Source organism: Terrapene carolina, unplaced genomic scaffold, assembly GCF_002925995.2.
Source record: "Terrapene carolina triunguis isolate 2854851 unplaced genomic scaffold, T_m_triunguis-2.0 Scaffold58, whole genome shotgun sequence".
Lineage (NCBI taxonomy): Eukaryota > Metazoa > Chordata > Testudines > Emydidae > Terrapene > Terrapene triunguis.
The window spans coordinates 21329031-21341556 of NW_020664409.1; the positions used below are offsets into that span (position 1 = coordinate 21329031).

At 43.7% G+C, this 12526-nt stretch overlaps 1 protein-coding gene across 1 annotated transcript in view; it reads right to left on the bottom strand.

Annotated features, from left to right (window-relative positions):
• Positions 1–12526, bottom strand: part of CCDC102B (coiled-coil domain containing 102B) — a 347381-nt gene that overhangs the window by 249397 nt on the left and 85458 nt on the right. The window contains exon 5 of the mRNA XM_024198764.1: positions 6613–6729. Coding sequence (XP_024054532.1) covers positions 6613–6729 — 117 coding nt within the window. The remainder of the gene's footprint in view (positions 1–6612; positions 6730–12526) is intronic.

Consider the following 12526-nt stretch of genomic DNA (forward strand, 5'->3'; position numbering starts at 1 on the left):
CTCCTCCTCGGGGTAGCTGGAAAGGGGCAGGCTCGGCTCCTCCTCGGGGTAGCTGGCACAGAGCAGGCTCGGCCAGTCCTCGGGTTAACGAGCGAGGGGTAGGCTCGACTGGCCCGGTGCGACCTCAGGCCAGCCGCAGCCTGCTGCCGTCTCCCAAGAGGGAGCTCGGTCACAGACGTCTGGTCTCTCTGGCGCCTGGTTCTCAACTGAGCTCTGCAGGCGGGCTTTTATACTTCCGGGTCTGCGCCGTGACCTCTGAGGGGTGGGTGCAGAACCCAGTGGCTCCGCCCATGTTGGTGTTAGGGGAGGTTCGTCCCTCAGCGGGGCTGTGGGGTATCCCACCGCCTCACTACATATACAAATAAAGATATACATACAGTGCTTTTTCTAGAAGAGTCCAGCAAATCAAGATGCTCAACTTTTAATAAGTTCACCTTGTTTCCCCCAACAAATGGCACTAGCACGTATTAAAGTGAGTAATCAAGACATTTAAAAGGCTTGATAACAGATGTCACCATGATGCAATCAAAAACAAAGACTGTCATTTGTATCATGGCATTCTTGCTGTAATATTTCACAATATTTGACTGTATGCAGAGTAGCTGTAGCCATATCGGTCCCAGGATATTAGAGAGACAAGGTGTGTGAGGTAATATATTTTATTGGCCCTTCTGATTTATGGCTTATTGCACCAATCTGTTACCCACTAATCCCCTATTTTTGTCCTGTAACTGCAGAGATGTTAATGGGCCACTCTACTTTAAATGGCCCCTTAGAATATTTGCTAACTATTTATGCTAAACAATCTGTTCCACCTTCCAATTAGCTGTGACATTCGGAGTACCTTTCCCACAGCTGAAGAAGATCTCTATGTAGTTCGAAAGCTTATTTCTCTCACCAACAGAAGTTGGTCCAGTAAAAGATATTACCTCACCCATGTTGTCTCAATAACTGACCAGTCAGTTGACCAACTTGCCCAGCCTATTCCTAAGTGTAGGCTGCGTGGCCGTCCCTCCCTGTCCATCTCTGACCTGTAAAGGTGAAGTCAAAGGGGGGAATTAGCTACACCTAGTGCTCCATTTGGGCAGAACAGCAACGCAGTCTATGAGCCCCGGGCCCTCAGTCAGGGCGGGGCAGTAAACAGTTAGTAGGCTCTGGCCTGCAATCAGGGAAGAGCAGCTGAGCAGTCTATGAGCCTCAGGCCTAGTCATTGAGGGGCAGCAAAGCAATGAGTAAGCTCTGGACTGCAACCAGGGCAGAGGGGCTAGGCACCGGAGCACCGCCAGCTTTTCTGCCGCCCTAGACAGTGGAAGGTCCCGCCCCGAAATGCCGCCCCCCATAGAGACGGCGGAAGGTCCCGCCACCGAAATACCGCCGTGGTCACCGCCCCCCAAATTGTAGCGCCCTAGGCGACTGCCTAGGTCGCCTAATGGGTTGCGCCGGCCCTGGCTAGGCAGTCTATGAAGCTCAGGTAAGAGTGAGCACCAAGCACAGTCTAGTGCCACTTGGCTAGGCTCAGGTAAGGGTGCCCAAGGAGCACAGGCCTCCTGGCCTAAGGAGGGGGAGTACTGCCTCCCCAGGGGTGGGGTGGTGGGGGACACGGGCATGCCCAACTCCACTACGTCCCAGCCTAGGGTCCAAACAGAATGGTCCACTACTGGGTCAGCGGGAATTCACCCACAACAGGCTAACTTTGTATCAGGCCAGCTCCCAACCAGACTGTTGCCTGGTTTCCCTGGGCTGCTTCCTACTCTGCCCCTTGCGCATACCTGCAACTGTCATCTTGTCCCTCTGGCCAGTACACAGGCAGTAGCCCCAGCAGCTCCTCGGTGTCTCGGTCAGCTGGCAGTCCGGGGAGATCTGGCCAGTCCTCAGGAGGCAGCCCCAGCAACTCCTCAGCATCTTGGTTGGTTAATGATCCTGGGAGCTCTGGCCAGTCCTTAGGATGCAGCCCCATCAGCTCCTCTGCAGGCTCCAGCAGTAAGCAGGATGCATTCATCTCCTCTGGTAGCTCCACTCCAACTGTACTTCCTCTTCCTATCCTGCCCTTCCACTTCCGACGGGGCAGATGTGGCTCTCCTGTTCGGCCCACCAGGGAGCATGTTGTGGTCCCTCCCTGTCACTCTTTGAGGGAGGCCATGCCTCCTTGCTAAACTCAGACTCAATTTACTGAAGTCTTAACTGTGGGAATGTAAGGAAATTATATAATAAAGAGACAATGAGCCCAATTCTGGAGAACCATTTGGATACTTTACAATATGATGACATACAGAAAAAAATAATATTGCATGGCTTATTTTATATATTACCACAACACTCACCCATCTGAATCTCTTCATTGTCTTCCTATCTTTTATCCCATCAGATTCAAGTTCCCAGTTCTAGCCTCCAAGGAGTTTCATAACATCTCTCTTTCTCTCTAACATTAGATGTTGCCACTTCCTCCTACTTTCTCTATGCTCTTCTTCATGCCTTGCCTCTCCCTTTTCCCTCCATATTCTGAACTTTGTTCCTTATGTCCTGCAATCCCCTAAAATGGTGTAACCTCCTGTTTACTGGGCCTGATTCTCCTCCCATTTCTACCAAAATAAAATAAGGAGTATGACACTGAAATCAATAGTTATAACTATGTTAATCTACTCTACCTGAAAATTATTTTTCACTTGGCTTACTTAAACAGTGGTATTCAACCAGGGGTACATGTATCCCTGGTGATACGCAGAGGTCTTCAAGTGGGTACATCAACTCATCTAGATATTTGTCTAATTTTGCAACAGGCTACATAAAAAACACTAGCAAAGTCAGTACAAATTTAAATTTCACACAGACGACTTGTTTATACTGCTCTATATACTATACACTGAAATGTAAGTACAGTATTTATATTCTAATTGATTTATTTTATAATTATATGGTAAAAATGATAATAGTGTGCTATGACACATTTGTATTTTTATATCTGATTTTGTAAGCAAGTAGTATATAAGTGAGGTGAAACTTGGGGTATGCAAGACAAATCAGACTCCTGAAAGGGGTATTGTAGTCTGGAAAGATTGAGAGCCACTGACTTGGAGTATTTCACAGTTCTTTATGTGTAGTCAGTTTCACTGTTTCCTATATAGTCCCTAGATGAAAAAAACTTTATTCAGCAGAGGAGAAGAAAATTTCTTATAAAAAGATGTGTGCGACCCTAACAGCATCCCAATGGAAGGAACCAAAGGGCTCAGTGGTATCTGATAATTAGTTTCAGCTGGCATGACTGGTTCAGCATGCTCCAATGCATTAATGCCATGAACTGTAATCTGATAGTGTCATGTAAGATATCATTGGAAAAACAACACACGGATCATTCATATTTTTGCATGGTAAATGTTTGGTAAATGCCCAAGGGACCATACAAATATGAAGGAAATGTGGGACTAAAATATGTTTACAAGGCAAGTCTGGGGAGTGGTTTAAACAGGTTTCTCCCAGACACAGGACAAGCTGATACCTCCAGCCAGGTGTCATCAGAGTTGATTAGCAATCACATGGCTAGTGGCCATTCATTTACGTCAAAGAGGGCAGGAACAGATCACTTTTAGTTTTTGAAAACACCAATGAGATAAGAAACCAGCATGGAACTTCTTTCACCACCACACTCCATGTCTCCTTCCTCACAGCTTGAATGAACTTTATTTCGAGGAGTAACCTTCAGAAAAATCCAAAATCCATTTCCAGGGTGCACTGGACTAGAAGAAAGGAGCAAAGAACCACATCTTATATTTCACATAAGATGACAAAGGAACCAAAATCTCTTGTCTCTGGGGAGAGATACTGACCAAGGATATGTGTCTGTATGTGTGGTGAGATGTCGGGGGTCAGAGAACTTGCTAGAAGAAAGCATGGTAAACATCTTACCTTGAACCAAGACTATAGTTTTGTTAAGTCTTAATCTCTAGAAAGAGTTTTTCCACTTTTCTTTCCTTGTAGCCCTTTCTAACTCTATCCTTTATATACGAACTCACTTAAAATCCTATCTTCTTTTGTTAATAAACTTGTTTTATTTTAATCTAAACCAACCCACTGCTGTATTTGAATTGACATGATTGTTAACACCAGTTAAAGTGATAAGCTTGTTTTTTCTCTAAAGAGACAAAATGCAGAATATAATTATTCCTCTGAATGGTCCTGGAAAGGGCCAGACATTGCAGAGTACATGGTTTTGGGAAAATTCAAGCCTGGAAGTGTGTTAGATTCACTTGGCTAGTAGCAACCAAGGCTGGTGGGTACCGAGCATGATTGGCATGTAACAAACAGGCTGCTGGAACCAGAGCCCTGAGCCAGAGCTGCTTAACATGCGTGTTATGCTTCTCAGGTGGCTGCCAGCGTCCAGGCTGTGAGCCACCGCAACAGAGCATTTAAGGCATCAATGGTTACAGGGCAGGCAGTGACACAACCCCTCACTGGTCTGGATTGTACCCCAGAATGTGGCAGTAGGTACAGGATTTTCTTTCATTCCCCCAAAGTCAGGACACACTTTTTAAATGGTGCTCTATCATATTGAAATGTTTTACAATTAGTCAATTAAAAAATAAATAAATTAGAGTGTCCCTTTAATTCTTTTTTTTTTTTTTTTTAAATTTGACTCAACTCATGTCTGTGATAGGGAAGAGCCCTGTTTGGTCACTGTGCTTAATATGTTGAAAATAATGACAAAGTAGAACACAAAGACCTCTTGTCTCAGTTCTCTTGCTCTAACAGGGCCTATGGGAAGCTGGTTTTAGCGTGCAGTCTGCCTGGGAATTTTGCATACTCTTTTACTTCCCATTCATACAGGCAACATGAAAAGTGGAGCTAGAGGCATTGCTCCTCTAAGAACATATCTGAGCCATCTTTGTCCTGAAGAGATAGCATAAATGGCAATTCCCTACCAACAAATGCTTTGTGATCTTGGAATTAAAGCACATATGAAGTATAAATTAAGACTTTTGCATATAAAGAAAGGCCACAAAAACCCTTGTAGCACAATGAAATGAAAGAACTATCTCACAGCCCATCATCAATGTATCTGAGAATCCCAAGTATTTATTGATTTAACTCTAGTGATGTAGTTTTATTATCTGCATTTTATGAATGGGAACCTAAGGCCCAAAGAGTAAGTGACTTGCCCCCATTACACATGAAGACTGTGTCAGATCTAAGAACTGAAGGCAGACTCAAGTCCCAGTCCTTTACATTAACTAATAGATCATTGTTCACCTCTGCATTATTAATGTGCTCTCTCCAAACTTCTTTTTGTATCAGGATGTTTAGTTACTCTGAACAATATGGACACATAACATGAACTTATGTCAAAGATTACTCACAGTTCTATTCTGATTGCCAGGAGCCAGTCTTAAAATTCAGCTGATCATAGCTAAGTTGTGCACAGCTGTTCCATTTGTGATGTTTCTCACAGAAACTCGCATTACCATCCCATCACCACCCTACAAAAAGCAGTGCCAGGCATGGGTTCAGGGTGATACAAATCCCTTCTCCCAGCCACTGACAGGGAGCAAATAGGAATGGGAGGCAGTAACCAATCCACCATGCTCCGTATAAACATGTGATAGGAAGCCCCTTCATACAAGAGCTCTATTGCCAGGTAGAGGAAGCAGCTGGAGAGGGGATTCAGGAGCAAGTGGACTTGGCTACCTGTGTTGTTTGGGTTTACATCGTTCATCTCACCTAGTGTTCTGCTGCCACCTGTTCTCCCTGGTTGTTTTTCTGTAGCGGCTATGAGAGCTGAGTGAGCATTGCAGAAGACCTCAGAGTCTGAAAGGATCAATGCTGCCTGCCTCTGTGAAATTCTAGCAGTGCTGCTGTCCCATCAGGCAGGGTGGTGGTCTACAGGCATAAATGTCACTCAGTGGGGGTGATCTTTGGCAGTTCTGTGCAATGATTAATACTGTACAGATGACCATCTCTGGATTACTTTTTTCTCATCTAAAAAATGTGAACAAAGAGTTCCAGTATCCATGATGCGCTCTCCATGCAGGAGGAGACATATTCTTGCCACAATTTTATTTGACAAGTATCTCAAACATCTGTTCAATACAAGACAAAAATAAAATTACACTGTTTGTTTCTTACTGTGAAAATGTCTTCCAAGAACACCATTAAGTCCACCAAAAGCTATACCAAATGTATGATATATGTCACTGGATCTGACAATATCTTGAGACACCAAACCTGGCAACAGATTGAATTTATTAATGAGTTTTTACTCACAATGAGACATGCATTTGAGCTCAGGCATCTTTGGAAATGAAATATTTCTTCCTTCCTGCACCATTCAAATGTTTCTTAGTCTGCGGCAAGCTGATATCATTGCACAATGTTATTGTTAAATGCCAACAAATCAGTAATTTTTCTCTTCCTATTTTTTCTTTGCCTATCTGCTATTAGAGAACTTTTTGTGTGTACAGGAGACATTGGGCATTACAATAATTTGTACACTAGTCATTAAATTTTCCAAAGATACATAAAGTTACAAAACTGAAACTTCAACTTCATAGAAACTATTATTTAATATATATGCAGAGTTATGTATCTGTACAAGAAGTTAGAGATGCCTTGGAAAAACATTACCTCTGCTCTTAATTCACACATCTTTCTGTCCATATTGGTTCGGGCACCAGTTTCATCCTCTATATTTTCAAAATTCCTTTCCACTTCATTTTGGTGTAGGTCATGTAGTATGTTCAGCTAAAAGACAGAAGTTATTTAGCATCAGTAAAGAACTAGGAAATGTGCTCCCATTAAACAATCCTGAACAAAATCTCAACAGCCAAAATTAAATACAGTAACTCCTCACTTAATGTTGTAGTTAGGTTCCTGAAAAATGCGACTTTAAGTGAACGATATTAAGCAAATCCAATTTCCCCATAAGAATTAATGTAAATAGGGGGGGTTAGGTTCCAGGGAATTTTTTTTTTTTTGCCAGACAAAAGGCATTATATACATTTTAAACAAGGAATTTAATACAGGTATAAGTTTTAAACAATTTTTAAACAAGCAATTTAATACTACGCTGGGGGGGAGGAGTAGTGTGCAAGTGCTGTATGTTTATAGTTAGGAGGTGCCCCTGCCTTACCCCACACAGGCACAGCCCACTGGCACTGGAGATGAGGCAGGCAAGGAGGCTGAAGGTGCTGTAGGCTAGGAGAAGCATGTTGCGCAGCAGCGGCAGCTTCCCCTACTCTGCAAGCACCAGGGTCGGGGGGGGTCAACCCTCAGCCCGCCCACTCCCCCCCTTACCCCAAGCCCCCATCCTTGACCTGCCTTTTCTCCCCCCACCTCCTCCCCCTTTACTTCCCATGCTGCGTCCTCGCTCCTCCCCCTCCCTTCCCTCCCTTCTAAACGCCACAAGCCAGCTGATTGTCGCTGGCAGGAGGCAGGGGAGGGAGGGGGAGCCTGCACACCGAGTCCTCGCTCCTCCCCCCTCCCTGGGGCAATCAGCTGGCTTACGGTGTTTAGGGGGCAGGAGGGAGTGGGGAGGAGCGAGGACTTGGCACGCAGGTTCCCCCTCCCTCCCCCCCGCCTCCTGCCCAGGACAATCAGCTGGCTTGCAGCATTGGGGAGGCAGGGGAGGGAGGGGGAGCCTGCGTGCCGAGTCCTTGCTCCTCCCGCCTCCCTCCTGCCCCCAAAACGCCGCAAGTCAGCTGATTGCCACAGGTGGGGGGGGGGAAGGAGGGGGAGGGCGCTGATCCGCGGGGTCTGCTGGTGGGTGGGAGGCGCTGTGGGGGGGGGTGTCGTAGGGAGGCTGCCAGCTGTGGAGAAAGCAGGCAACCAAACAACATAAGAGTAGAGCATTGCAGAACTTTAAATGAGCATGTTCTCTAATTGATCAGCAACGTAACAATGAAACAACGTTAACCGGGAGGACTTAAAGTGACGAGTTACTGTACAAACAAATATAAAATGCTTTCATGGTACCAATGATAGTTCACATATTTATAGCCCTGGTCCTACAGATGCTGCAAGTGTATGAATTCCCACTGAAGTCAATCAGGTGCCAGGAAAAGGCAGTAGTTCACCTACTACGCATTGCATGATCAGAACACAAGTGTACATTCAGTGGACAATCCTTTTGTAAATCAATTTAGATGAGGATCTCCTTCAAATGCCTGTCCATATTCACAGATTCCTACTCATGCCTATTATATGAACAAAAATTAAAGGATCAATATTAACTTGATTTTTTTAACTGATTTTTAAAACCATGGTTTCTGGTAGAGTACCCTTTAAGTTGTATGATTGTATTTATTTTGAAAAGTTTTTTTCTGCTCCCTGTTTCTAAAAAAATAAAATAAAATAAAATAAAATAAAATAAAATAAAGAAAGGAAAGGAAAGGAAAGGAAAAAAGCAATCTCTCCCCCTCGACACCTTTTTCAGAAGGAAAAAACTGACCACTCAGAAGAACAATGGAAATGACTTGACAAAATAGTGAAATAAACCGGAGGGGGAAAAATCAGTGGTTTTAGTGAACTTATTTCAGTTACGGTTATCTTCCATGTTACTTGTAACTAGACTAGGAGGAAAATATAGAGACAAATATGATTTTCAGATTGACAGTGTATCACAACTGGGATGTGGGTGGTCTGAGCAGAAGTTGAGAGCCAGGAGGCAGGCTGGGTCAGGTTTCCAGGAGATCAGAGGGGCACCCTGGGAGTCAAGCCCAAGAAGTGGCCTGGGTCAGGGTTCTAGGAAGTCAGGGTCAGGCAGCAGAAACAGGTATTGCAGGGGAAGCAGTCCAGAGCAGGGAAAATGCCACAGATGACTTCCTCTTCCTGCTAATCCCAGGATTGGAGTCCTCTGCCGAAGTAGAACTTCAAGTTCTAGCAACTGTTACCAGGTCACTGGGTGGCAAGTCAGAACATACTGGCTCCCTAACACAGTGTCTCTCAAACTGTAGGTCTAATAGCACTATTCTAATCTTTATAGCTTCTTTTATCCAGAAAAAGGCGACAAAGAGTCCTGTGGCACCTTATAGACTAACAGACGTATTGGAGCATGCGCTTTCGTGAGTGAATACCCACTTCATCAGATGTATTCACCCACGAAAGCTTATGCTCCAATACGTTTGTTAGTCTATAAGGTGCCACAAGACTCTTTGTCACTTTTTACAGATCCAGACTAACATGGCTACCCCTCTGATACTTTTATCCAGAAAGAATCCCAACATGCACATTTTTCCAAATGATTTATAATCTTACATCTAAAATTAGGACTGCGCAATGAAGTTTGGATCTGCACTTTTCTTGAGTTTGGGAGTGTTTGGATATGGGATTTTGGCTTGGACCCATTTCTGCGTATAATGGAATTGCTTCTTACATGACTGAACAGTTGCTACTTCTAGGGTGAACCATAGTAGCTCTAATGTAACACAGCAGCACCACAGAGTATGTTAGTACAGGAGGCAGAAGTACATTGGCTCATGGAATCACAGTGTGAATATTAGTTAGGCAAAATGTTATCACTCTGATTGGAGTGTGGCTTAGACACATTTAAACCTAACCTCCTGCTCTGGACAGCTGGAATTTATAATTTCTTATTTATATGATGAGGCATACAGTTCCTTTGGGACAGTAATGGGCCATCTTTATATCCATGACATCCAGTGCCTCGTATACCTGAGAGAAGTCCAAGAGACAAGTTTGGGCTAAAAAGCAGTGGACTGAGGAGCACATAATTACATTTGGTATTAGGGCTTGTCTACAGGGTGCATTAGTCTGCACTAGGATTTTCAACCCTTCAGTGCACAGTAGCATGTTAGCAAAATGACTGGTCCATATACACCCAGCTGGCACACACTGTAAGTTCTATAATGACCATTAACGAAGTTCCATTTCAAACACTGCTATGTTAACATGCCCTAGGGAACTTTTAGTGCATGCCAGTAGGATCCACATGTGCCAGTTAGTGCATAAACACGCTAGTGTGCACTAGAATTTACTCCAGTGTGGACTAATGCATCACGAATACAAGCCCTTTGGGAAATTATGGCATTAAGAATCAGGGGCGGCTCTAGCTTTTTTGCCACCCCAAGCACGGCAGGTAGGCTGACCTCGGTGGCGCGCCTGCGGGAGGTCCCCGCGGATTCGGCGGCATGCCTGCGGGAGGTCCGCCGGTCCCACGGCTTCGGTGTACCCGCCTCCGAATTGCCGCCGAAACTGCGGGACCGGCGGACCTCCCACAGGCATGCCGCCGAAGGCTCCCTGACTGCCGCCCTCGCACGGACCGGCAGGCCGCACCCCCATGGCTTGCCACCCCAGGCACGCGCTTGGAGCGCTGTTGCCTGGAGCCACCGCTGTTAAGAATTATATTGCCTAGTGCCTGATCCTAATCAGAAATGGACTGGAACTCCTGAAATGTGAAAGGGCCTGACTTCCCCTTCAGCTCCGTGGACGTGAGGGAAAAACAGTTATTCTCATTGCTAAATCTAAATCATAGCAGGTGAAATTTAGCTAATTTTTTAAAAAAAGAAATATTTGATTCTCTCTCAGGGAGGGAAAGATAAAAACTCCTTGAGAAATGGTTGTAAAACATAGAGAGGACTCTTTGCACCTGCTTTATCCTGAAGCCAAATAATTGTCTATGTATGTTTTTTTTTAATTAATTGTTTTCTCACCTTTCAAAAGTTGACAGTGACTAGAGTAATTCATGGGTCTGCTATCATGTAAGCAGAAAAATCTAATCCCATAAATGCCTTACTTACAAAAGGGTTTGAAGGGTTGGGTCTTCAATATGTAACCCATTTTCAGAGAGATTTTGTTTTCCTTGTGACAAAGGCACAGCATGCTTGTGGGGAGAATTCCCAGGGCACACTTTGGCTGTGCCACACTACAAATGATGACTTTTGCTGTTTGATCCTTGACTAGTGACACTAACATTTATAGCTGTTTGTGAGACAGTAATATTTGTCATATCAGAACAATACATCACTTTAAAATAAGAGGGAAAAATAATAGGACAGAGGCATTATAGTGGAAAAATATTTTTTCTGACGAGAATGAACTTTAAAGAACACCAAATACATAAATATATGGAATCAATAAGCTACAGACTTGAAAACAGACCAAACCCCCAAAAACTTCCTGCAAAGCACATAGACTGGGGACTAGAAGCCTGAGTACTCTTGCGGGCTTCAGAGGAAGAATACAGGTCCAGTTGCCCTGAACTGTGACAAGAGGGGGGGAAGTTCAGAGAGGAAAGAGAGCCTATTCCCTCGACACATAACAATGACAGTTTTTTAATGTCTATCAAATGGACTTGCTAAATTAACGTGCAGCGTGCTGTTAGGGGAAGCAATATGCACTGCATCAAAATAGATACTGTAACGGCACATGGAGTGGCATTGAATGCTTCTGTATCTTTTTTTTTTTTTCTGTATTTGTATAGTGCCTACCACAATAGGGTATTGGTCCATGACTGGGGCTCGGAGATGCCACAGTAAGACAAGTAACAATTAACGTTATTAATAATCAAATACATAGGTGTGCATCCAAATTTTTACCCAGTGACCTAACAATGCCAGACAATCCATAGCTTCCTATAAAATATGTCTTGCTGCTTATTTCCATTTGAATTTAGATGATCTATGTTACTACATATTATGAAGGCATTGAAACTGCTCATTTCATATAGGGGCTGGGCATCTCTGATAGATAAGGAGTTTAACTTCCTTCTCTGCATACATACATTTTCCTTCCCTCAAAGCACACATACAGGTGGATTAATAGTGGTTCTACAGGATATAGGTCTATTAGGCAAATTGTAATATTTAAAGAATGCTGCAAACCACTTCTAAAATAGTTTTTGTTAAATGTAAGGCAAAACAAAAATGCAGGGTGGTCTGGTGTGCTTTTGAGTGAAGGGGTTTTGGATGACCTGAACAACTTCCTTATGGTTTTGCTACTCATGAGTAATGCAGTCATTCCCAACTCTTGCCTACAAAACTTTACACACAGCTATGACTCTATTGCAATGAGAGCAAAGTGGGGTAAGGAAGAGAAAATATTTTAAATCTCAAAGTGAACCATTTCTTCCTCTAAAAAAAGAAGCTATCTACTTGAGGGCACTGGCCGGATCAATGGCTATTACTCAAGTCAGAATACTCTGTGATATTGATATCCATCAGGATATCGTATCATCTGTCATTTGTGTTTCTAATCTATCCATGGAAGAATTGTAACCAATTATAACATCGGAGTGTTTCAAAACCACTTTCTTTGAATCACTCTAATATTATCACTGATGAAATCTGTCTGTGTTGATACATACTCAGTTGGATGAAGTCCAAAACAAAGAGTGCACTCTTATTAGAATGGCATACTACATGGTCACAAAGAATGACAGCCCCTTTGCCAACCTGCAAGCTCACTGTAATTAGTCTGAATACATCTAACCAGTCACCTATAACCAATTTTTTAATAGAAAACTTCATAAAGTTATGGTTGTTTGTAAGAAAATTGCCTGATCTAGTGTTGGAGCCTGATACCC